The sequence below is a fragment of the Spermophilus citellus genome (genome assembly GCF_964194105.1).
Source record: "Spermophilus citellus genome assembly, chromosome: 1".
Classification (NCBI taxonomy): Eukaryota; Metazoa; Chordata; class Mammalia; order Rodentia; family Sciuridae; genus Spermophilus; species Spermophilus citellus.
The window spans coordinates 172,725,604-172,753,505 of record NC_138182.1 but is presented as its reverse complement, the minus strand read 5'-3'; the positions used below and the strand labels follow the sequence as shown (position 1 = coordinate 172,753,505).

Below are 27,902 nucleotides of genomic sequence, written 5' to 3'. Positions count from 1 at the left end.
GCATGTTTCAGGTCTGACCTCTGATTCCTTTGCATGACCAGAAACATCCCCACAGGCACTAGCATGATCCTCTCAGAGGAGCCACTCTGGAAGCAGCCAAGCCAGGGCTCTTGGGACCACAGTTCAGGTGGAATCCCAGTGAGCAAGGCTGCTGACACTTTGAGCCAGATGAGAATAACTCTGTCCAGCAGAAAGGACTCTCACAGCACCAGAAACACAGAAATCTACCCCACAGGATAAAAGTACCTACTTGTATTTTCCTTCTACAAAGTGCAAATCCCAAGATTTGGGATGAATGGATGCCTCAGGCCTGATATAGGGATGGCACAAGAAAAGGTAGAATGAGTGCCTCCCATATCCTGGTTGTCACAAACACAACTTCCCTTTTATTCTTCCCCTGCTTCTTAGACCCAGGTGAATACCAACAACTATTGGTTAGTGCAGGCCTTCACTCTACAAGGTGTCTTTCATCTATTAACTCAAGAGGTTTTTAATCCTGACAATTCTCGGTGATAGTGTTCTCCATCTCCATAGATGCTCCCCATCTCTGTGGCCTCACCCAGCCCTCAGCATCTGTCAGCTCTTACAGCTTCTGTCTGGTACATCTGCCTGGCTCTTCCTGCCAGCCCCCCTCTTCAGGACCTAGGAAGCACCCGGCATGTAAACCTGCCCACAGCAAAGCCTACAAACCTTTGAGCTACACTCCCAATTAAATAGACTGCCAGCCTCTGCCCCTAGGAATTTAAATTCTCTGAGCTATAGAATGATGAGCTTCAGGGAACTTTTCTAGAGCCCCTACTCACTGAAGAAGCAAATCCTGATGGGGTGAGGGGGACCCACTTCAAAAACAAAACTCTAGGTTAAAATGACATTCACTGAAACTGGTCTCATCTGAAACTGGCTGAGCCTAACTATGATGAGTCAGGAGTCAAAAGTTCTACTTCTGCTCAGAGCAAAACACACAGGAATAGGTCACAGGAATGGGTAGTGACCCATTCCTCTGCCACCAGGCTACAGTCATATACCAAGATACTTTCACATTTAGGATTAGCTGTCTGGCCTCTTCCAAAAGACTGTCCTAAACTGGAAAAGGGAGAAAACCAATGAATGCTAGATTTTGCCTGAGAATACTGCTGTTAGGATCCTAAAGCAAAAAAAAAAAAAAAAAAAAAAAAAACATAGTTGGAATTTCATTGAAATAGTCAGTGATCAATAAATAGCTTTTGGGGCTGGGGATGTGGCTCAAGCGGTAGCGCGCTCGCCTGGCATGTGTGCAGCCCGGGTTCGATCCTCAGCACCACATACCAACAAAGATGTTGTGTCCGCCGAAAACTAAAAAAAAAAATAATAAATATTAAAAAATTCTCTCTCTCTCTCTCCTCTTTCACTCTCTCTCTTTAAAAAAAAATAAATAAATAGCTTTTATTTGCAATTGGTTGTTTAATTACAGAATTCCCATTCTTCATTTCTTCTTACATACAAAGTGACTGGGACAATTCAGATGTCATTCAATAACTTGGAAGCACAGGAAAAATCTTTGTCACATTGCTTCTACAAAATTTACTTAAGCAGTGAATTAACTATGAAATTACTCAAAGAAAAGGAAAAAAGTATCACACAAGATGAAAGGAAGGTAAAATATATAATAATCCCACTTTAAAAATTCAATTAGAAGTGTTAGAAATAACAATTGCTGTCCCACATAGCAAGTTGACCCTTATGAGAAAGATGACATGATATTTTGGGGAAATGAGGCTCAGGGAAGTTAAATGACTTGCAGAGTTCTCTCACTTGTCATCAAGCTAGAATGTGGAACCAGGTCCATCTGGCTCCAGTTCAATAATGACATTCCAGAGTAGTTCTGCAAATAGGCTAAGGTCAGTAAAAAAAAAAAAAAAAAAAAAAAAAAAAAAAAAAAAACTTTTCTTAAGTTCATTTGTTTATAAGCAGGTCTCAGATGTACTTTTGCTGAATCAGAAAGTGACCAATCCTTTAAAGTTTTAAAATAAAGCTGATGTTTCTCCTTCATGCTAATATATATTATATGGACATCTTTTTCAAAACAAAGTTGACTACCCCATAGTAGGCATATTTACCTACAAATTAAAATCACCTGCTTTTCATGCAATGGAGGAAGGATAGCATCTTCAACAAATGGTGCTGGGAAAACTGGAAATCCATTTGCATCAAAATGAAACTGAATCCCTTTCTCTCGCCATGCACAAAAGTTAACTCAAAATGGATCAAGGAGCTTGATATTAAATCAGAGACACGGCGTCTGATAGAAGAAAAAGTTGGCTATGATCTACATACTGTGGGGTCGGGCTCCAAATTCCTCAATAGGACACCCATAGCGCAAGAGTTATCAACTAGAATCAACAAATGGGACTTACTCAAACTAAAAAGTTTTTTCTCAGCAAAAGAAACAATAAGAGAGATAAACAGGGAGCCTACATCCTGGGAACAAATCTTTACTCCACACACTTCAGATAGAGCCCTAATATCCAGAGTATACAAAGAACTCAAAAAATTAGACAATAAGATAACAAATAACCCAATCAACAAATGGGCCAAGGACCTGAACAGACACTTCTCAGAGGAGGACATACAATCAATCAATAAGTACATGAAAAAATGCTCACCATCGCTAGCAGTCAGAGAAATGCAAATCAAAACCACCCTAAGATACCATCTCACTCCAGTAAGATTGGCAGCCATTATGAAGTCAAATAACAACAAGTGCTGGAGAGGATGTGGGGAAAAGGGTACACTTGTTCATTGTTGGTGGGACTGCAAATTGGTGCAGCCAATTTGGAAAGCAGTATGGAGATTTCTTGGAAAGCTGGGAATGGAACCACCATTTGACCCAGCTATTCCCCTTCTCGGTCTATTCCCTAAAGACCTAATAAGAGCATGCTACAGGGACACTGCTACATCGATGTTCATAGCAGCACAATTCACGATAGCAAGATTGTGGAACCAACCTAGATGCCCTTCAATTGATGAATGGATAAAAAAAATGTGGCATTTATACACGATGGAGTATTACTCTGCATTAAAAAATGACAAAAATCATAGAATTTGGAGGGAAATGGATAGCATTAGAGCAGATTATGCTAAGTGAAGCTAGCCAATCCTTAAAAAACAAATGCCAAATGACTTCTTTGATATAAGGGGAGTAACCAAGGACAGGGTAGGGACGAAGAGCTTGAGAAGAAGATTAACATTAAACAGGGATGAGAGGTGGGAGGGAAAGGGAGTGAGAAGGGAAATCGCATGGAAATGGAAGGTGATCCTCAGGGTTATACAAAATTACATATAAGAGGAAAGGAGGGGTAAGAGAAGAATAATACAAGTGGAAGAAATGATTTACAGTAGAGGGGGTAGAGAGAGAAAAGGGGAGGGGAGGGGAGGGGAAGGGGGATAGTAGAGAATAGGATAGACAGCAGAATACATCAGACACTAGAATGGCAATATGTAAATCAATGGAAGTGTAACTGATGTGATACAGCAATCTGTATACAGGGTAAAAATGGGAGTTCATAACCCACTTGAATCAAACTGTGAAATATGATATATTAAGAACTATGTAATGTTTTGAACGACCAACAATTAAAAAAAAAATCACCTGCTTTTAAACAGCCTGGGCCCCAATTACACGAGAATCTCTGAGGACAAAGCCTTAAAAAAATTTGTATTTTTAAATGTTTGTCCAAAATCACTATCTTAATAAGATGTATCTGGGCAAGTAACCCACCTTAATGATTTCCACAGCATGTTGGGACATGTTAGTGCAGTAGTTCTCACCTTTGTTTATTAGAATTACCCAGGGACTATTTTTAAAAAGTCTGATGCAGGGGGCTGAGGCTGTAGCTCAGTGGCAGAGCACTTGCCTAGCATGTGTGAGGCACTGGATTCGATCCTTAGCACCACAGAAAAATAAACAAATAAAATAAAGGCATTCTGTTCATCTACAACTACAATTTTTTTTTTTTTTAGAAAAGTCTGATGCGGGAGTGGAAACGCAGTTCAGTGATAAAGTATTAGGCAAGCATGTACAAGGCTCTGCCTGGGTTCAATCCCCATCACAGCCCAAAACAAAACAAAATCTGATGTTCAACCCACACCCCAGAATCCTCAGAATCTCAGAGGCATCAGCAGTTTGTATCGCTCTCCAGGTGACCCCAATATGCAGCAAGGAAAAGAGCTTTAGCAGATGGCTCTGTACACAAGAAGCCCTAGCCCTCCTAATGATGGTGTCCAATGCACCATCCAACAGCAGCCCCACCATACTGAAAAGGAGCCTTTCCTCATGCTCCCCACCTTCTCCCTTGGCATCAGGCACTAGAAGTTGGTGCTCACACCCAAAAGTTTTTCCATTTGTCAGCCATTTCCCCCAATTCTGCACATAGGCATGTCCACATGCATGACTGCAAGTCATGCAAGACTGCATGACTCTCTGTCCCTCTGAATTGTTCCTTCCACTGAGTGATTCATCCCATATGCATTGTCATTCTCCTGCCACTTTCAATTTTACCATCTCCACTTCCTTTTCTCGCTTGTATTTTCACTATCAGTAATATTGTCACTTCTTTTTCCATCATGGACAATACGGGGTTAATACTGTTGTGGACACATTCAACTTTGGAACAAAGCTACAGGCTAAAAACAACAGTGTAGCCAACACTAAATTGGCATTCCAGGACTGCTGCCAGGGGTAGGGGCATGAAGAGTTATCCTCTGTGCTCTGGAGGGTAACTGTTTATGTCTCTAAAAGTTTAAAATGAAGAATTTTGAAGTAGAAGAACTCTGTGCTGCTTTCTGATTACAGGCAGCTCCTAAAATGCGAAGCTCAGGCTCTCCTCAATTCCCAGAGCATACTTTGTGGTTAACAACAAAGATCTTCATGGTTGGAAAGAAGAAAAACCATTGTACCTTTCCATTCTAAACTTTTGAATTATGTAAACATTCCTCCATGGGGCATGAATGAAAGCTGCTTTACATTGGAAATAAAACACTTTTTATTCAGCAATATTTAGATGCAAAAATACAGCAGCGTTCAGCATGAAAATATTCTCTCAAAGGGCAAATCAGGTGTTGATTAAAGCTTCCCTAAACATGTACTACTTTGGACTACTAATGAATGGCTGACAAAATTAATCCACATCCTCACCCTGCAAACAATGCTCCTCCACATTCACACAACAACATCAATGAAAAGTTCATGGCACTAAGAAAATGTATTTGCTTGATAAACTACTTCCTGTATTAGGTAAAACTCAGTCCATTACATTGCTTTTTTCAATGCTATCTCAGATTATTTCTGTAAAACATAAATTGAAAAGGCACAGACAATGAATTCAGAGTCTGATGTAGAAAACATCTGATTTGCATACAAACTATGAGATAAAATAAGGCAATCATATACTTTAATAATTTTTATGGGAAAAATTAGTATCATGGACTTTTAAAATACGGTTTCCACTAATAATCCTAAATTAATTTCAATCCTATTCCTAATAATTGGTACTTGAGAAGGAATTTAAGATAATATTTACAAGTTAATTAAAAACAGTGTAAGCATTCATGTCAGTCAAGTGTGACCTTTGCTCTACAATGCATTTAAATGCATGTCACCTTGACCTGTAACACAGCAATGTAAAAAATTTTGGTCAATATAAATCAAATGCACACTGATTTATTCAGCAGGTTTCCTGGTATCTGAATCAACATCAGAAATCTAACCAGTATTTGTTATTCTGTTATTGACAAAAGGAAGCATATTTAAATGATAACAAGTACTCATGGGTGTCATTTGGAAGTTAAATTGTTCCCCAAGGACAGCTTCCATAAATGGTTTCACTTAAAGGTCATTTACCACCAAATTATGAACAACTGTTGCATTTATTAGTGCAGGCTCAATAGTTGGGAAGCTGCAGTCATCAATTTTTACTGACAATAAGATCTAATTGTTCACTGATAATAAACATGAAAAACAGACCCTTTCTATAACTTTTATTCCCTGCACTGTGATCACATTTTAAAAACTAGGATACAAACTTTAGTAGGTATGCATTTGATGCAAACTTTAGTAGATAGGCATTTGATTAAAAACCTTCCAACTGCAGGAAAAACACAACATAGTTTAAAAGAAACCTCAGATATAAAAATATAAAAACTTGTCTTCTCATGTTACATGCATCTGAACTAAAACAAAAGGGAAAGAAATAAAATGAAAAGTATGTTTCACTTTTAGAAGAGGGTTGATGGTAAATTTGATGTGTCAACTTGACTGGACCATGGGGTGCCCGGATATTTGCTCAAACATGATTCTGGGTATTCCTATAAGAATGTGTTTGAAGGATATTTACATTTAAATCTATAGATAGGCCTCCATAATATGGGTGGGCCTCTTTAAATTTCAGAGGCAAAATATTCCTCATTAAGGTGTATTACTCCAGGTCATTTACCAAGTGACCTGAAAAGGTTCCAATTTTGGGTGAGGTCCAGAATAAGGGAAGCCTCAGCAACAGATCCAGGCTGCCATGTAAGAGGCTCTTCTACTTGGGCCAGATGATACAGCATACACAATGGTACTTGAAGTGTCAGTAGCAACTAGGGAGGTTGCCTAAGCCTCCAGGAGGTTGCCAATAGGTGAACTGCACCCCAGACCCTCAGAATTTTGGAGCAAATCTATACATCTTCTGAGAACAATTTACTTTCCCTTTGAGTAAAGCTCTTAGCCTCTACTGGGACTTATTGGAGACTGAAAGCTTAACCAAGGGCTAGTAAGTTACCATGAGACCTGAGCTATCTATCCATCATAGACAGGGTGTTACCTGACCCACTAAACCATAAAGTGGGGCATGGACAGCAGCTTTCCACCATCAAATAAAAGTAATATACATAAGAGATCAGCACAAGCAGATCCTAAAAGCACAAGTTACACAAAGAAGTAGCCCAAATGGCCAAGGGTCCCACTCTGGCCTTCTCTCTCTCTCAGGCAGCAATCCCGGCCTCATGGATAGTTCTCTACAATCAGCCGACAAAGGCATAGAAGACTTGGGCCTGGTCTACAGATGGCTCTGCCAAGTATGCAGGCACCATCTAAAAGTGGAGAGCTACAGCACTACAAAGCCTCCCCAGGACATCTATGGAGAACCGTAGTGCACAGAAATCTTCTCAGTGGATAAAACTTTGGGTAGTACACCTATTGTGCACTTTTCTTGAAAGGACATATAGCCAGACATGTGATTACATACTAACTTAGGAGCTGTGGCCAGATGGTTTGAATGAATGGTCAGGGATGCAAAATGCTAAGGAGGATTTTACTAAACAAGTAGATAAAATGATCTGTTCATGAACACCAGCCCCGCTTTTTACCCTAGTCACACTTGGTGGACTCATGAACAAAGTGATCATGGTGGTGGGGATGGAAGTTATGCCAACAGAGTCAACACTGAGCCCCCAATAGGGTATAATTCCCCTGGTGATCAGCCAGCTACCTAGTGGCAGGGTACACTAAACCATTTCTACCATGAAAGGGGTGACTTTTTTTTTTTTTTTTTTTGCACCAGGTATTGAACTCAGGGGCCCTCAACCACTGTGCCACATCCCCAGCCCTATTTTTATATTTTATTTAGAGACAGGGTCTCCTGAGTTGCTTAGCGCCTCACCATTGCTGAGGCTGGCTTTGAACTCGTGATCCTCCTGCTTCAGCCTCCAGAGCCACTGGGATTACAGGCATGCGCCACCATGCCCAAGGAAGGGATGAACTTTTGACCTTACTGAAACATATACTGTATACAATGCCTCAGCAAAATCTATCATTTGGAGACTTATATTGCCTTATTCACTGTCACGGTGTTTCATACAGCATTGCTTCTGAACAAGGAATTCACTCTACAGCAAATGAAGTAATCAATGGGGTCCATGCTCATGGAATTCACTGGGCTATCATATTCCCTAACATCATCAAGCAGCTGGCTTAGCAGAGTGGCACCACAGGCTTTTGAATGTTCTGCAGGGCGGGGGCAAGGTTCTCCAGAAGACTATACATACAATGAATCAGCATCTAATATATGGTACTGTTTTTCTCACAGCTGGCAATTGCAGGTCCAGGAATCAATGGGTGGAAATGGGAGTGGCACCACTCACCCTCATTATTATGCTAGTGACCCACTAGCAAAACTTTTCCTTCCTGTCCCCATGCATTCTTGCTAGACTGGCCACATTCCAAAGAAAGGAATATGTCCACTAAAGGACACAACAATTATCCTATTCAACTGAAAGCTAGGGCTGCTGCTTACCATTTAACACTCCTCACATCTCTGAATCAACAAAGAGGAAGTTACTATATGCTAGCTGGGGTGAATGATCTTGACTACCAAGCAGAAATTGGCTACTACTCCATAGTGGAGGTAAGGAAGAATATGTCTGCAACACAGGAGATCCCTATGGTACAATATTACCAGGCCCTGTGACTAAAGACAATGAAAAACTACAGCAACACAATTCAGGCATGACGGCTACTGGCCTAGAGCCTTTAGGGATGAAGGTTTGGGTTGCTCCACCAAATAAAGAAGCATTGGCCAGCTAAAGTGTTTGCTGACAGCCCAAGAAATACAGAATGGGTAGTAATAAAAGGTGGTTACAAGTACCAGTTACAACTACAAGAGATATATAGTAGATATATATGTATGTATATGTGTGTGTGTGTGTGTGTGTGTGTGTGTGTATAAAATGAATCATTGTTAATTTTCCACCATAGTACTTAAGTTACAGGTCAATAAGAAAAAGAGTAAAATCACTGAAGACTCTACCTCCTATTCTTGGAGAGAGATTAGTACATTTTTGGTTTTATGTGGGATAGCTGAATCATCTCTGGAGATTGAGCAGAGTTAGTGTAAGGATTTTCAAATGGGTGCCAAATTCACAAGGGTGGGTCTGTGATGATTAATTTTGTGTCAATGTCATTGGACCACAGGGTACATTCATAATAACACAGATATTCACTCAAACTTTTCAAATTCAGCATGTCCCAAAATGGAACTTCTGATCTTTTCCCTAAAATTGTCTCTGCCCACATTCTTCCTCTTCTCAGGATTCAGTGCCAATATTCCTCCACTTTCTCAGACAAAAAACCTTAAAGTCACCCCTATCACTTTTTCTTATACTCCAAATCCAATTCCTTAGGGGATCCCCTTGACTCCAGCACCAGAATCTATCCAGAATCCACCATCTTCCACCCCTTCCACCTACAGAACTGTCCTAAACCATCATCGTCTTTCACTTGGACTATTAAAATAGCTTCCTGAGTTTTCTATGAAAGTCTATGGTCCACACCAAAATGAGAGTGATGCTTTGAAAACATAACTCATGAAACCAACAGGTGACCTCTAGGAGGACAGGGAGTTTTATCTGCTTTCATCTCTTCTATGGTCTCCGACTCTAGAACAGTGTCTGGCACTTGGTTGTTGATCAGTAAGAACTTGCTGAGTCACATCACTCCCCTGCTTCTGTACTGACCCTGACATTGCCACTTGGTCTAGTAACTATGCCTCCCCCTTCTATCACTCCCTTCACATTTTCCCCCTCCTCATGCTACTCATGATCTCATCTCCTACTACCCTCCATTCCAACCCCAGTGGTTCTAATCCTAAAGCACACTGAGTATACTCCTACCTGCTGTTCTCTTCATGTGCTGTTCTACCTAGAACTTTCTGCCCTAGATAACTGCAGGACTCACCACCTCATCTCCTTCACAATGTCACCTCCTTCACAATGTCACATTCCCAATGATGGTTTCTCTGATGACCCCCCAGCACTCTGTATCTCTCTTTCTTTATTTTTCTCCACAGTGCTTTTCACTGAGATAGTATATGTAATTTAATTATCATGTTTATTCATACCCCCCCTCGACTAGAATGAAAGTTCTTTGAAAAAGAGTTGTCTATACAGACATTAATTGTTGTGTTCACTGTCAATCTAGGCAAGCAGATTACTGCCTGCCAATAGGTCATCAATAAATATTTATTAAAAAACTGAAAGACTTGTTACCATTTTCTCTTGACATTGTAAATAATGCTACAACAAACAACTTTATATGTATATCCTTGTATATTTGTGAATACAGAACAAAAAGTGAGAAGGTTGGGTCAAAGGGTAAATATCTTATTTAATAAATATTGCCAAATTAATCTCCAAATCAGCCTCATCAACAGTGTTATAGAACCAGTCCCTGCTCACGTCCATTCTCATAAGCACTGGTGTTTTATTTGTTTTTGTTTTTGTTCTGTTTGTTTCTTTTTCAGTACTAGGGATTGAATCCTGGGTGCTCGACCACTGAGCTCTACCCCCAGCCCTTTTTATTTTGAGACAGGGTCTCACTGAGTTGTCCAGAATGGCTGGAACTTGTAATCCTCTTGCCTCAGCTTCCCCAGTCAGCCTCCCCAGTCTCTGGGATTATAGGCATGCGGAACCATGCTTGACACAAAATTAATTTTTTAAAAACCCTTAAAAATACAGCATGAGAATGAGTAATTAGTTGGTATCATAAGCAGAAAGGAAGGAATAACCTAAGTGATTTTAAAATATTGCCATTTATATAATAGGACAGATCTGAGAACAAAATAATATGTTTAAAAAACAGTGTTAAGCTGTATTCAATAATCATGCTGTTGACGGTTGTGCTGGTATTATATATAGGACAGATTTATGTGTTTAATGAGGTATAAAGTAAATTGTTAATCATGTAATATTCTATTGTCTCAGCAATTTAAGAACTAAGACCAGTGTGGGAGAAAAAAAGACACAGTTGACAACTGAAAGAACTCTGTTATCCTCAATTTATCCTGTATTTCATCTTTTAAAAAAATGAAATTCTAGCTTTGACTACTGAAAAGATCTAGAAATTTCATAAACTCAGTACATACCTGGTGTTTCTAAATATCATTTCACAATAAAAGCGACCAAAGATCTTTGGAAAAAATAGCTAATTTCAGAGCTGGGGTGGGAATGCAAAAGAAGGGCCAGGGATATCTTGTTACCAAAAACTACAAAAGGTTTGCATTAATGGCACAGCTCTCAATTGAAAAAGGACAGACTTGAATTTGGAAAAAGATAAATAAAACTGTATGTAAAATGATACATGTAAATAGATTGGTAAATATGCCACATCCATACTTTTATAACAAATTTAGGTAAAAATAGATTGATATTTGTGATACCAATGAATTACTGCTCATTTTTAAACGTCTCTGATAATGACATTGTGGCTATATTTTAAAGGGGAATCAATGTTATGGTTTGTATATAAGGTGTTCTCCCAAAAGTCCTGTGTTAAAGCAGGAATGTTCAGAGTTAAAATGATTGGACTATGAAAGCTGTAAACAGTCCATCCTAGTTTGAATGGACTGTCTGGAGGGTAACTATAGATAGGGACTCTGTGGGAATGGCTGGAGGAGGTGGGTCACTGGGGATATGCCCTGGAAAGGTATATCTACCCTATGGCCTTTTCCCTCTCTCCCTGCTTCCAGGCCACCATGAATGGAGCTGTGCTTCTCTACCAAGCCCTTCTGTCATGATGTTCTGCCTGACATTGGGCCCAGAGCAGTAGAGTCAGTCCACCACGAATTAAACCTCTGAAACTATAAGCCAAAATAAACCTTCCCCACTAAAAGTTGTTCTTGTTGGGTATCTTGGTCACCAAGATTAAAAGTTAACACACTTTGTGTTTTAGATATATAAATATCTGAAAATATTTGCTTCAAACTGAAATGAGAGAGGTTGTATAAGAGGTAGTAAGAAAGAGTAAGAAACAAAATTGAGTTCATAATTTCAAAACCTGAGTTTAGGAAGGGTCGTAATTCTCTACTGCTGTAAATGTTTAAATGTTCTATAATAAACAGCTACTTTTATAGGGAAGGAGCGAAGCAACAATAAAAATAAATAAGTAAAGAAATATACAGGGCTGGGGTTGTGGCTCAGTGGTAGAATCCTTGCCTAGCATGTGTGAGGCATTGGGTTCAATTCTCAGCACCACATGAAAAATAAATAAAGATATTGTGTCCATCTGTAGCTAAAAATATTTTTTAAGAAGAAATATACAAAGCAAAATAACAAGGAATGCCATCAAAAATCTAAAAACCTACATAAGAATGCAAGGCCTTGAGAGCATGACAGTGACCTTGACAGCTTCTCTGTCCTGAAGGAATACAGTGGAGATGGAAAAGAATGGAGAAAAAGGAGAGATATGGGGAGATCCAACATGGCAGCGGGCGCGGAGAGATCAAGTCTCTGACCTCTTCAGCTGTGCGGGCATAGGGAGTCGTAAACAGTCTAAATGCTGTTTGCTCAGGATCACCAGGCAATGCTGAGCTGACGTGGATCTGGGGCGAACAGTCTGGGCCTCTCAGAACACACACTGAGCCCGGATCAGCTGAATTCTAGCTCCCGTTCGCCTGCTTCCCGAAGACAAACAGCTGTGACTCAGCACTAATCCATCCCGCTGAAACAACAGGTTGGCCCTTCTGATCCTACAGAGGTAAATGCCAACCAAGCCTTCATAGGCAGTGGCCACAGGATTTAAACAGGGCTTGGGAGAGACAGTCAGGACCCACCCGTTGCATTGGTCACCTGGCAAAGGGAAACGAACTGTCGCCATTTGCAAGAGATACCACCATGGCAGAGAACTGACGTCACCGGACTGCGGCAGAGGAGATAACTTCATTGAAACCTGCGGCTACAGGTGTGTAATCCCCTAGCCTTCCCTCTCCAACATCAGGGAAACCTTAAGGGCCCCTCCCAGCTCTCCCATGAGAGATAGCCAGACCGAGGGAATCAGAAGTGGCGCAGGATCCGTGGCTTGGAACTCCCGGCTACCGCTCCCACCAGTGCTGACAACTGAGGTCTCTTGCACCAGCTTCCAGGGGCGTGGCTACCGGAGAGCAAGTAAAATTCGCTGAGGATTCTCTGCCCCAAGCTCTACAAACTTAGGGTCTCAGGGAATAGCAAACAGGGAAAGTGTGCCCAGTCGTTCATGAAAACAGGGCTCCTGGGAGCAGCAGACCTGGCGTGTAGCCAGTATTGTGGTGAGCATCACCGGTGAGAGGGGCCTGGCTAGAGAAAAAGTGGGGAAGTGACTAGACACAAGAGGAGGCCCTAGGCACTCAGGATTGGAGACTCGCCCAGTCTGGGAGGAGGAGCTGCTGCACAGTGATTGGTTCCCGCGTATTGAAAGGAGAAACTTGGCCTGGTGGGCACAGCGCCACCTACTGGAAGAGAAGTTAATCAAGCTCTATGACTGCATTTATTAGTTTTTTTTTGTTGGTTTTTTTTTTTTTTGATTTGGGTTTTTTCTCATTTTCATTTTTCTTTCTTGTTGTTTTTTAAAAATTTTTTTGTTTAATTTTTTAAATTTTTTTCTTCTAAATTTAATTTTAATTATTATTATTTTTTTTTAATTTTTTCTTTTTTATTTCCTTTTTTTTTCCTTTTGTCTTTTCATTTCTTTTCAATTTTCTTATTCCCCCTTCCTTCAATTCTACCTGCTTACTCTCATTCTCTTTAGTGACTTCTTCCCTTCCCTTCTAATACCTTTCCTCCCAAGCATCAAATAAATTTATAGGAGTAAACAGTAACTCAGCAGTCAAACAGAACAAGAAGTAACATGAGCAGCATGAAAAAGCAAGGAAGAAAAGGAGTACAAACAATGCAGGACAGCCTAAATATTCAGGAGGACCTACAGTCATCAGAAAAATGGTCATATAAAGAACTCAAGGAACACCTTAGACAGATGGAATGGAACCTTAAAGAGAATATGAGACAGCAAATTCAAACACTGAAAGAACACATTGAAAACGAATTACATAAACAGATAAAAGAAGAAGTTAAGCATCTTTATCAGGAGATAGAGATTATAAAAAAATCAAAAAATAATTCTAGAAATGAAGAAAACTATAAACCAAATTAAAAACTCAAATGAGAGTATCACTAACAGAGTGGAGCCAGTAGAAGCCAGAACATCAGATAATGAAGACAAAATATATCATCTTGAAAAGAGTCTAGCCAACTCAGAAAGGCAGGTAAAAAATCACGAGAAAAACATCCAAGAGATATGGGATAACAAAAAACCAAACATAAGAGTCATCGGGATAGAGGAAGGTATAGAGATTCAAACCAAGGAATGAGTAACCTGCTGAATGAAATAATTACAGAAAACTTTCCAGAAATAAAAAAGGAAACGGATGTACAAATTGTAGATGCATACAGGACACCGAGCATACAAAATCACAGTAGACCAACGCCAAGACACATTGTTATGAAGATATCCAATATACAGAACAAAGAGAAAATATTAAAAGCTACAAGAGAAAAGAGGCAGATTACATTCAGGGGTAAACCAATAAGGTTAATAACAGATTTTTCATCACAGACACTGAAAGCAAGAAGGTCCTGGAACAATGTATTTCAAACACTGAAAGACAATGGATGCCAACCAAGAATTCTGTATCCAGCAAAATTAAGCTTCAGGTATGACAACGAAATAAAAATCTTCGAAATAAAAATCTTTCATGATAAACAAAAGTTAAAAGAATTTGCAGCCAGAAAACCAGCATTGCAAAGCAGCTTGAGAAAAACACTACATGAGGAAGAAATGACAAACAATAACCAAAACCATCAGTGGGAAGAGCCTTGGTAAAGACAGAGGGCGGGGGAGATCAAAATCCCAATGGCATTTCTTGTAGAAATAGATAAAGCAATCATTAAATTCATATGGAAAAATAAAAGACCCAGAATAGCAAAAGCAATTCTAAGCAGGAAGTGTGAATCAGGCGGTATAGCGATACCAGATTTCAAACTATACTACAGAGCAATAGTGACAAAAACAGCATGGTACTGGTACCAAAACAGGCAGGTGGACCAATGGTATAGAATAGAGGACACAGAGACTAATCCACAAAGTTACAACTTTCTTATATTTGATAAAGGGGCTAAAAGCATGCAATGGAGGAAGGATAGCATCTTCAACAAATGGTGTTGGGAAAACTGGAAATCCATATGCAACAAAATGAAACTGAATCCCTTTCTCTTGCCATGCACAAAAGTTAACTCAAAATGGATCAAGGAGCTTGATATCAAATCAGAGACTCTGCGTCTGATAGAAGAAAAAGTTGGCTCTGATCTACATATTGTGGGGTCGAGCTCCAAATTCCTTAATAGGACACCCATAGCACAAGAGTTAATAACAAGAATCAACAAATAGGACTTACTTAAACTAAAAAGTTTTTTCTCAGCAAGAGAAACAATAAGAGAGGTAAATAGGGAGCCTACACCATGGGAACAAATTTTTACTCCTCTCCTTCAGATAGAGCCCTAATATCCAGAATATACAAAGAACTCAAAAAAGTAAACAATAAGATAACAAATAACCCAATCAACAAATGGGCCAAAGACCTGAACAGACACTTCTCAGAGGAGGACATACAATCAATCAACAAGTACATGAAAAAATGCTCTCCATCTCTAGCAGTCAGAGAAATGCAAATCTAAACCACCCTAAGATACCATCTCACTCCAGTAAGATTGGCAGCCACTATGAAGTGAAACAACAAGTGCTGGCGAGGATGTGGAGAAAAGGGTACACTTGTACATTGCTGGTGGGACTGCAAATTGGTGCGGCCAATTTGGAAAGCAGTATGGAGATTCCTGGGAAAGCTGGGAATGGAACCACCATTTGACCCAGCTATTGCCCTTCTTGGACTATTCCCTGAAGACATTAAAAGAGCGTACTACAGGGATACTGCCACATCAATGTTCATAGCAGCACAATTCACAATAGCTAGACTGTGGAACCAACCCAGATGCCCTTTAATAGATGAATGGATAAAAAAAATGTGGCATTTATACACCATGGAGTATTACGCAGCACTAAGAAATGACAAAATCATGGAATTTGCAGGGAAATGGATGGCACTAGAGCAGATTATGCTTAGTGAAGCTAGCCAATCCCTAAAAAACAAACACCAAATATCTTCTTTGATATAATGAGAGCGACTATGAACAGAGCAGGGAGGAAGAGTAGGAAGAAAAGATTAACATTAAACAGAGACATGAGATGGGAGGGAAAGGGAGAGAAAATGGAAATTGCATGGAAATGAAGGGAGACCCTCATTGCTATACAAAATTACATATAAGAGGTTGTGAGGGGAATGGGAAAATAAACAAGGAGAGAAATGAATTACAGTAGATGGGGTAGAGAGGTCAGATGTGAGGGAAGGGGAGGGGGGATAGTAGGGGATAGGAAAAGTATCAGAATACAACAGTTACTAATAGGGCATTATGTAAAATTGTGGATGTGTAACTGACGTGATTCTGCAATCTGCATTTGGGGTAAAAATTGGGAGTTCATAACCCAATTGAATCTAATGTATGAAATATGATATGTCAAGAGCTTTGTAATGTTGTGAATAACCAATAAAAAAAAAGAAAAGAAAGGAGAGATATGTCTTCCTATAGGCTCTATAGTATAGCCTAATTATTTATATAAATATTTTAGCTTTTATGACCATAAAGAAAAAAAGCATATGTAGTATCTAAGACTACAAAACTGAACCTTAATTGAACACACAGTTTGAAAGTTGTACCAAAAATTCCAGTTAGTTACACGTAATTGTCATCTCTGAAGTACTTGCAAGTTTTTGCACAGGGTTTATTATTTTTTATAACATAAATATTTCTCCTGAAGTTTTGTTAATATTATTATCTTACATTAAAGAGCTTAAAAAAGTAAACTTCAAGGCAGTCCCTACTTAAATAGTAGAAATAAATAAAAAACACAGCTAGAGATACTTTCTGGCACTTTGCAAGCACTGCCCTATTTTTGCAAACCAGTCCTATAAGTAAGGTAAGTACTACAGTATTAACCTCTTTTACTGATATAAGAAACTGGGAGATTAAGTAGCTTACCCAAAGTCAGTTGTGGACTAAATGGAGGAGGCAAGATTTGAACACAGACAGCCTAAGCCTAGCCTGGGCTTTTCATCATAAACTGGTGGACTATTATAAATAAGCTCTTGCCAAATGGCAAAAATTATCCAGGAATTAATTGAAATTAACCAGAATTTAAGTTGATCTCTACAAGTTCATCTCTAGTAATATGTCTGGATCATTTTTGAGACATAGTGTGCTATAACTTGGAATACTAAGTATCAGATCACCGCAGACTGAAGTAAATACAATGTGGTATTCTGGACTGGATCCCGGATCAGAAAAAAAGACAATAATAGAAAAACTGGCAAAACCCAAATAAAGTCTGGAGTTTAGTTTTAAATTATAAACCAGTATTAGTTTCCTTATTTTGACAAATGTACCACAGTAAGGCAGTATGCTAACAATGGGGGAATTGGGTGAGGGGCATAAAGGAACTCTACTAATGTTCAACTTTTCTGCAAATCTAAATTTATTTATTAGGGTAAGTAGAAAATAACAACTAAAAAATGACAGATTAAAATGTTTTTCTACCTCAAAGAAAATAAATGGTGCCCTCATATTTCTAAGCACCAAATTTGCAAATATTGATCCTCTTGTACCAATTTTTATTTTTTATTATTAATTACTTTATTTATTTTTTATTATGCTGGAGATTAAACCCAGGGCCTCATGCATGATAGGCAAGTGATCTTCCACTGAGTTAAATCTCCAGTCTTATTTTGATTTTTAGATGCATGCACAATCGAGATTTGTTACTGTTCAAACTGTATTTTTTTTTTTTTTTGTCCTCAAGGGTAAAGGATTGTTGATCCAATCATTCAACAAATATTTAATGTGTGCTTCTGTTATGTCCTTACCACATATTAGGCACTGTGCCAACTGTGTCCTTGTTATACAAAGGCCTCCTTCATCATATATGTTTATAATGGGTGATGGGAAGATTTTGTTGTGGACACTGTGGTCTTACTGACATCCTTCTGCCCTTCTTCCACATAAGTGCCTACGGAGATGGGTGGCCAGAATGGACTGAGACATTCCCAGCTCCAGAGAGGCTCCCTATTTTAACTCCATCAGGTTAACCTATTCTCCTTTCCCTGGTGATTGGTTCAGGTAATGCTTGCCTTGGCCAATCAGCACAAAGAATTCCCTTGGCAACAGGATTGACTGAGAAACAGGACTAATAATAAGATATGAAAGGAAATCTGCTCAGAGCTTTTGAGGGGGAAGGGGAGCCCTTACCATTAGAAAATGCCCTCTCTCTACACAATCAAAAAACTAATGACTGCAACATTTATCACTATTTTATCACTGGGTAGAAGTTACTCTGAGGATGAAAACAGAGACTTGGTCAAGGGGCCAGGTTCCCTCATTCGACCTATCAGCCTCGTTTGTGAAATTATAAAATGACAATAACAATAAAAAGTAAATCACTGTTAAATTCTAAGTAACATTGGCAGTACAATTATGTTTAAAACAACTGAGGATTGAATGATATTAAGTGTTGCCAATTTTAAAGTAATATTTACATTTTGGTTATGTTTTAAAAAGTCTTTACCTGTCACATATTCATAATGAAATATTTACAGGTGAAATTATGTCTCAGATTTGCTTTAAAATACTTCAGAATTGCCACAAATGGTGGTGCACATCTGTAATTCCAGCAATCTGGGAAGCTGAGGAAGGAATATTGCAAATTTAAGGCTTGCCTGGGAAACTTAATGAGACCTTGTCTCAAAATAAAAAATGAAAAATGTTGGGGATGTAGCTCAGTGGTAGAATGTCCCCAGGTTGTATCCCCAGTACAGGGGTGGGGTGTGAGGACTAGGGGGACTTTAGAATTAAAAAATATATATAGAGAGAGAGAATGAGGGATGCTGAGTAAAATAAGAATTGCAAAATAATGAGGGTGAGAAATGGGTATATAATGGTTCATTATATTTTTCAATTTTTCCATTTTAATCCCTAAAAACTTTAAAACAATAATCATCCCTGTAGGCATCCCAAGACAACGATAATGTATATATGAAGTTTCCTTATGTAATGAAGATCATGATATATTTTAAGGTATATATTAAGTAAACAATTGATAGATTCTAGATCCCAAGAAAAAGATGTATTTGTACAAGGACAACTAGTGCTAATCATAATCCTGAATATTATAATCTCAAATGTTGAAATCCCCAAAGATCAAAATACTTAGAGGCAAAAAAAGAAAAAAAAAATTCAACCCAAATCACAATCCCAAAAGCTAGTATCGTGAAAGCTAAAATTCCCAAAATTGCAATTTCCATTGGGGAGAAAAGTTGTAGAAGAGGGGTAGAAAGCTGAATTCTGGAGGAGTTGGTCAATTTTTAGTCATTGGAGGAGAGGTGTAGCACATTACATGGAATGAATACCTAGTAAATCATTATTTGGGGTTTATCTATTAGAGGTTTCCAGAGGGTATTAGTGAAAGATAAACCATATTTATAAAAGATAAAATTTCTCAAAATCCAGCTCTGTGTGACTGTCCACATGGTAGTAACCCACGTGGTTTTTAATCAGTCTTGTCAAGACTTAGGTTCTCTGTCTCAGTATTTCAGATGATCACAGATAAAAAGCTGGGTGCACACAAAAGCTGGGTGCACCAATCATACTGACTTGTATTTATAGATTTCTCTTGACTCATTTCTTTATGAATCTGCTCATAACTGTTACACTCATTCAAATGTTAGCATACTGGAGAGTTTATGCTCACAAAAATATGCATTTTTATCCATTTTATTGCATAACTTGGCTTGTGAAGTGTTCTGTCATGTCTACATATATCTTAAATAAATCCATTTTTATAAATGCAAATAAGTATCTTTTAAATAAATTTTAAATTATTTTTCCAGAACTGTATTTAGAAATTTGGGTCTCTGGGTATTTATTTTAGGTTTGGGGGCTTTTGATCCTTTGGGATTTCATCTTTTGGGTATTATTGCATTCAGGACTATGCCTGTCCAAGTTGTGGCCCAAACATAAGCACAGCATATGCAGACAGTCACAGATATTTAAAATGGAATTGAAAAACTTCCTAAGTCAATGCTTTGATTTTATATCTATGAAAACTGAAATCCAGTAATTTTGACTTTCGTGTTGTTACCTAATTCTAGTTTTATTGTAATTCTAGTTTTGAGTTTTGTTGTTCTTACAAATGATGCATTTTAAAATGGAAAAGACTTGCCTCAACCGGCCTCCAAATCCTGCTTATTCTCTGGTTTGCTTATTCTGTTCTCCTCACATTGCAAGACCACTCAGCAGCTCCTGGCACTTTCCCCCTTGTAAAGCACACCCACACCTTCTCTTCCAGCCTCACACATCTGGATTTCTTTCTCCCTACAGATGCTATGCTAAGACTTCTTCACTCACACAAGTTCCAAGATTTACCCTCAGCTCTTCCTCTTTCTCTACTCACTCTGCCTGTGTTTTTTATCTCCTGTGCTGAATGATCCCTTAGAGCTATATTTTCAGCCCAGACCTCTAAATACTCTGAACTATACCTATCACCAAAAAACCCAGCTGACTTCCAATGAAATATGCCCCTGCTTCCATTCTTATACTGGCATCTGTATCCATGGGAATCACTCTGCTGCCTCATATCCAGTTACTAGGCACTGGAGATTCTTATAGTCACCCTGTCCTTTCTTCATCCTCTCCATCCTGGTTATCTGCAAGTGTCTCTTCCTGATGAGAGCTCCAGGTTACTGGCATGGTCTGAATGTTTCTGTCTTCCGCAAACTCATAAACTGAAATCCTAACTCCAAGGTGACAGTATTAGGAGGGACAGCCTTTGGGAGATGACTAAGTCATGAGGGTAGAAGCCTTTAAATGGAATTAGTGCCCTTATAAAATAGGTCCAAGGGAGTTCTTTACTTCATCCCCCACAGGAGGACTCAGCAAGCAAGCATCATCTATGAATCAGAGAATGGGCCTCCACCAAATAATGAATCAGCCAACACCATCATTTTCTGCTTCCCAGCCTCTCACAGGAAAATGAATTTCTGTTATGTATAAACTAACCAGCTTATGGTATTTTGTCACCACAGACCAAATTGGTTAAGACAGTCATCCAAAAGTAAAGCTAGTCATGTTACTTCCTTCCTTAAAACTCTCGGAAGACTAACTGCCTGAGGTCAAAGTCCAGGCTCCCTTTCTAGCAAAGTTTTTTCTCCTTTTAGAGCTCTCAAGGCTCCTGACCTGGTTTCCCCAACTCCTTTCTGGAATCACTTTGCACAATCCCTGCTACTTACTTCAGATTTGTCTGCACTTGCCTCTCACCTCTGCACTGAGCTGCTTCATGCCCCAAGATCATTGCTCTGCTGATAAAAAATTCACTTAAAAATTATTATTCAAGAGGCACATGCTGAATCCTCACTATGAGATACAGTCCACCAGGGAACAGAAAACAAGTAAACTACTGGGGAGGAAAAAGGCATGAAAGACTAATCTCCCCAGAAAGTAACATTTGAATTTAGTTGTTGTAACATTTTGCTACTATAGTATCTGCAGTATCCTTTCATACTTCTTTCATCTGGGAGTTTAAAATTCCTTTTCCCTGAGATGAGATTTTTGCCCTGCATTTCCTCTTTCTAAAATTCATGATCCTAGCAAAATGCTAATCAGATTTCAAAGTCAGCATTCCTAAGCACCCCACCCCAAGTATGCCCTCTTGCAGAGCAGAATTGACCTCTTTCCCTCCCTCAGGCCCTAATAGAAGCCTCCAGCAAGTGACATAGTATCCTAACCCTTCCCTAGGGTTGGTGCCCCAAGGCATTCCTGGGTGGAAGGAGAACCCTTAAGAGAAGGGGTAACATCCTTCTCTTTTTTTTTTTTTTTTAAAGAGAGAGTGAGAGAGGAGAGAGAGAGAGAGAGAGAGAGAGAGAGAGAGAGAGAGAGAGAGAGAGAGAGAATTTTCAATATTTATTTTTTAGTTCTCGGCGGACACAACATCTTTGTTGGTATGTGGTGCTGAGGATCGAACCCGGGTCGCACGCATGCCAGGCGAGCGCGCTACCACTTGAGACACATCCTCACTAATACTGTGCAGCTCTACAGTAAATGTTTAAATAACCGCAAAAAAAAAAAAAAATCACTTAAAAAGGGCAAATTACTTTGTACATTAAGCATAAATTTTTTGAAGGATAACTGAGCAAAATCTGTAAAAATATTAAAGGGCCTGAAAGTACCACTTTTACAGAAATCCTAGTAATGGACATTATAAAGTATGTACATAAATACTACTATTAATAGAGCATTACATAATACCATTATTAAAATAATAATGCTTTTAAAAGCAGACATAAGGATGTCCTATTCTAACATTAAATATAATTGCTAAAAAATTAACAAATGTCAATGGCCAGAAATAGTCACCCAGCTAAACAAATTATGGGACATTGCTTATTAAAAGATTCCTTCACTAATAGTCACAAGGAGAAGGCTGGAGGTCAACACATTTATGTTAAACTAAAAGATATCTGTCCATATGTTAGGGGATAAAGGCTGTAGTAAAAATTGGTCATTTATTCATTAAAAAGATGTTTTCATAATATGGGAAAAAATATTTAAGAACACCCTCCAATACTTCATCTCTTGGGGCATGGAACTCTCATGAGGCAAGAAGAACCACTCATTTCTACTCTAAACTTCCTGACACTGAATTTGTTAGAATTTGTTGTAACATTTTAAAAATTTAAATACAAAGTATACATTGTTTTACTAATTACATTTTTAATAAACATGATATATTTTAATTCTTTTTTTTTCAAGCTGAAATATTATTCACAGCTGGGTATAGATCCAGCACCTGGAATAGGAACATAGAGCAAGCACTCAATTAATATTTGTTGGTGAATGAATCATGGCTCTACAATTATAAAACCTGTTATTCATGAGGAACAAAGTGTCTAACAGCCACTTCACAAACACACATAAAAGAAAGGTATCTTAACAGTTTGGCTAACAATCTGGGTTATATACTTTATTGTTAAGTAAACTTTTAAAGAGCACACAAACTCTCATCATACAAGCAATCTTCAAACTCTTGCAAGTTTACTCCTTCAAAACTGGAGTCCGGGATATACCTGATCACACATACAAGCAATTTTTTACAGCATGGGAAACTAAAATTTCTCAGTATCCACACAATTACTACCACCACCTCTCAGACCTTATCTCTTCCCCAACAGGGAAGAGGAGACATCTATTTCTACTTTAAATTTTTCTATCAAGGAATTTGCTACAATTTGACTTAAATTTTTAATATTTAAAACAGAAACATAACTGCTAAGTAATAAATATAGGAAAACTTTGAAGGGTGGACATAGATCTTCTATTAAAAGAAAATTAATAAGAAGCAACGAACCTTCCCAGTTTTTTTATCTGCAAGTCTAAAACAATGCTCCCCAAATGAAAGGCGCTGTCATTGCTATTGATGGGAGAAGCAAGATACTTGGAAGAATCAAAGATAACCAAGGTTGTAAGCTTAAGAGGCTGGGATAAAACCTCCAAGGGGGGGGCGGGGAGCCCTGAATGGGTTCAAGTCCAATTGTTTTTAAGGAAATATGGAATATTTAAGCAGATGTTAACCCACTGGAATGGATTTACATAAATAATGGCCACTATTGAACATAGCTTCCTGACTGAAATTTCCTCCCCATGAAAAGCAGTTTGAGTATTTATTTTGGAAAAGCTGGATCCAGAAATCTACTTAATTCTAAAAATCCTCATACACTCTGTATTTTTTTCTCCCAATCACTGCTCTTAATTCTAAAATCATCCTTTGTGAGGGTGATTTAGTTTTTGCTAGGAAAGCATAAGGACTTAAATAGGCTGTTATCAAACACCAACAATATTTAGAGAATGGAAGAGACTTTGAAGTACTTTACCAAATTAATATCATTGGTGCTTAGCAAGTGAGTGAATTAGCTGTGTATAAAATTAATAATCCTGAGGCTGGGGTTGTGGCTCAGTTGTAGAGCGCTTGCCTAGCATGTGTGAGGCACTGGGTTCGATTCTCAACACCACATATAAATAAATTAAATAATAAAGGTCCATTGGCAACTAAACAAAATTTTTAAAAAATTAATAATCCTTTCAGCATTCCCTCTGCAATCTTCCTCTAACCCTAAATACCTCCAATAAATTCCATTAGGTCCTGAAAAGAACATTATAAAAAAGTACATTTATGCCTGCTAGTTCTTAGGCTAGATACATCTTCGATTTTATAAAGATTCACTACCATAACCATACAGCAAATATCCTATTCAACATCATAAAAGGAAGCATCATAATAGTGTCAGTAACTTTATCACAATTATTGCTTGACATTTTGCAGGAGGTCCTAACCAATGTAATAAGATGAATAAAGGAAATAAAAAGTACGAGTATCAGATAGGAAGAAAGAAAACTAATTAGTAGGTGAAATGAACTCTTTCAAGGTCTACCCACCCTGATGTGTGTTTCCCCCACTAGCAATGCCTCTCTGCATACAGATGTTTAAATTCATCTGTATGGGAAAATCAACCAACAACAGTTCACTCATTAAACTTGTTACTGAAAGGGCGCGTGCCTTCACCTCTGCCCTTTCCTGCACTCTTTGAGACCAGTCACCCCGTTTCCCATTTCCTGGTGACCACAGACCTACGTTATGGAACAGGTGCTCAGTAAGTACTTGATTTTGCCATTTCATGTCACTGCTGAACTAAAAGAAGAAGAGGAAGAAAACTTTGGAAACCCTCTAAAATCAGCACATGGGTTTACTCTGGCTAATAAACAGCTACCAGAGGAGGTTTTAAACAAGTAACGTGTTTCATCGGAACTAATCCTACAGAACTTGGAAGCCACCATGAACCTGCCGCGAAGCTACTTCTGTCTGGACAGAGGGAGAAGCTGTGCCAGAAGAGAAAGCAGCCCATCCTGGGCTCCCGAGGGCCGGCGGCGGGGAGAATGGCGAGCGCCGCGTCCGAGCACTCCAGTCCCGGTGCCGCTGCCCGGAGGCCCGGAGCCGGGCCAGGAGGGGGAAGGGATGGACCCCAAGGGTCGAGAGGCGCCCACAGCAGCCGCATCAGGGAGGGGCGCCCGTTTCCTTGACGACCGCGCCGGGGCGCAGCCCTTCTGGGCCGGGGGAGGGGAGAGGGGAGCGAGGGGACCCTGCGCAGGGGCGGCGGCGGCGGCCGCCGGAGGCACCTCCTGGGCGCAGCGCCACGAGCAGGGTTCGGGTGGTCGCGTCCGGGCGCAGCCCGCGCCTACCGTGTATCCCCGCTCCAGATCACTCTCCTCGTAGCGAAAGGACGGGATGTAGACCTCCATGGCCGCGCCAGCCGGCCGGCGGAGGGCGAGCGGGGGGCGGGCTCACGGCTGCGGCCGCCGCTCCGCCCCCGGCCCGGCCGCCCCGCCTCCCGCAGCCCTCGCCCGCGTGGCCCTGAGGCTGAGCTGCCGCGGCCGTGGTCAGCGCGCTGACCACTGCCCCCCGCGCTCTGGGCGTGTCGGGAGTCGGAGCCGGGACCCCGGAGAGGAGGAGTCGGGTTCCGGGCTCCTGGGTTTCGGGCCTAATGGGCGGCAGAGATCATCTGGGCCCGAAGGAGGCGGGGCCTGGAAACCTGAGTCTGCAGAAAAGGGGTGTGCGCGCCGCCGCGCTGGGCGCCAGGACAGGGCCGCACCCCGGCACTCCCAGCCCCTGAGGCTCCCTAGGGACCGAGGTTTGAAATTTGCAAGACGCCACCCCTAGCAGATTAAAAGATAGCAAAGAATAGAAAATGATGGAATTTTTAAAATTTTGATTTGGTTGGCTGAATTTTCGGTTTTTGCTCTTTGCTGGCATTAACAGCAATGAACCCTCCAACTTTTACTAAGATTCCTATTTCTCTTGGACTCAAGGGTCTGCGTCCCATTCTGAGGTTAGCCTGAGTTAGCCGCTGAACGTGGGACTAGTATTGTACTGGCATAAACCCTCTGGCTTCTAGCTCCAATTGTAAGCACTGCCTCTAAGTAACTGTAAGGGTTGAGAAAATAGAAGAGGAAACATAAATAAATAAGGGGACGTGACTATGCCCCTTAGACCCAAACCTATCCTGAAAAAAATACCTAAAAGATAAGTGGCCCAGTTGAGGAAACTTCATTATCAAGTTATTCTAGGAAACACTAAGTTTTTTTCTTAGGTGAGAGCATGGAGCAAGATAGAAACTTGTAAGTCACTTGTGGGTCACTGAGAAGTGATTTCAGCCTAATCCTTTGGGTAGTTGGGGGAGCTACAAAACTGACCTGCCATTGAGGTTTTTTGTTTTGTATTTTGTTTTTTGTAAACAGGTTTGATTCACTTTATTTTTCTTGTACAAAAACCCTATGTTGAATCCATAGCTGGTTCCTGAGTCCTCGGCGCAGAGAGACTTTGGTGTGGTTTTTCCTAAGAGAGAGACTTAGTGAACATAGTCTCTTTCCAGAGGCAGGGTCAGAAAAATGTAGGTCTCAGAGATGGCATCAAAGGTGGCATTGGCAAAATTGCCCCTGTTGGCAGTGCTGCCCTGGAAGAAGTGTAGCAGTCATTAATAATGCCATCAACAGCAGCTTCTTGGGCACAGAAGCTGAGATGGTGCCAGTGCCCCCGGAGGAGGGATGAGGTGCACCAGCACAGAACCACAGCATCCTGCCACCTTGCAAGGGACAGTATGGGGTTTTCAAATCTTGTTCCCCCAGTGGCCTTTCCACATAGGTACAATGGAGAGTTTAGCCAGCATCATGACCCCTAAGATAGTGCTGGCTGCCTTCTTGGCATCCTTAACTCCTGGGTTGATATGACCATTGTAGTCTATGAAAAGAACTAATCTCTTGAACCTGGTACACTAACCAGAGTGAGTCTGCTTCTCCAAAGGCATTATCTTCAAAACCTCATCCTTGAGTCATCCTCCCAGGAAAAAGTCAATGACCTCAGACTCCTTGATGGGCAGGGAGAAGAACTAGATCTCCAGGGATTTGATCTTCATGTCCTGGACTAGGCAACCCAGCTTGGTGGCAGGGAACGCTTCTTGTAATCTCCCTTGACTCTGTGGGCTCTGGGACCATCAACCCTGCCCAGACAACCTTGGTCTTGGAGGCTGCTGCTAAAGCCTATGTGGAAGCCACTGCAGCCTCCCATGCCAGGGCCTCAATATGCCACTTGCTGTTTTCCCAGAGGAGCTCTTTTCTTCTGCTGGCCCAGCACCTCCTGATGGAACTAAACAGCTCTGTGGACTCTATACTGTCTTGAGTTCAGAGCTTACCTTGTAGGTTGCCATAACTCTCTGGCAACTATCACCCTGCATTGTGATTTATCTGCCTTTACCATCATGTTTCAGGCAAGAGTCCTTGAAAACCTTGTTATCTCCTGCTTAGCATAGTACTCATATTTACAAAACCAAAGAAATGCAGCAGGGACTACACTAGATAGTATCATATACTTTGTCTTATTAAACCCCCCCCCTTTTTTTTTTTTGATACTGGGTTTTGAACCCAGGGGCACTATTCTACTAAGCTACATCCCTAGCCCTTTCCATATTTTGCCTTATTTTTTGAGATAGGGCCTCACAAAATTGTCACACTGTGATCCTCCTACCCCAAACTCCCCAGGCACTGGGATTACAGGTGTGCATCACTGCACCTGGATTACTTATGCTTCATAACAACCCACAAGGAAGTATATGTGTGATAGGATGCAATAGAAGTGTCAAAGGCTTGGAAGTGATGTTTCTGCTCTTTATTTTCAAAATAATAACAGCTGATGATGGCAAAAGACACCCTCCCTGCCGCAGTCTGGCTGGGCACAAGATCACGAGCCACTCACAGCTTTGTAGATTCAAACAGCAATTCTTTATTCCCGAACTCACACCGGCCTCTACACACGTTCTGGGGAA

At 40.2% G+C, this 27,902-nt stretch overlaps 1 protein-coding gene and 1 pseudogene across 2 annotated transcripts in view; both read right to left on the bottom strand.

The window, feature by feature from the left end:
- The window catches only part of SNX24 (sorting nexin 24), a 162,950-nt gene extending 137,377 nt beyond the window's left edge, over positions 1 to 25,573 (bottom strand). The window contains exon 1 of the mRNA XM_081307442.1: positions 25,267 to 25,573. Coding sequence (XP_081163568.1) covers positions 25,267 to 25,326 — 60 coding nt within the window. The 5' untranslated portion in view covers positions 25,327 to 25,573. The remainder of the gene's footprint in view (positions 1 to 25,266) is intronic.
- An 846-nt stretch (positions 25,574 to 26,419) lies between these two features.
- Positions 26,420 to 26,996, bottom strand: LOC308653588 (small ribosomal subunit protein uS5-like; annotated as a pseudogene). Its single transcript has one exon. The product of its transcript is annotated as a small ribosomal subunit protein uS5-like (transcript).
- Between the last annotated feature and the right edge of the window lie 906 nt (positions 26,997 to 27,902).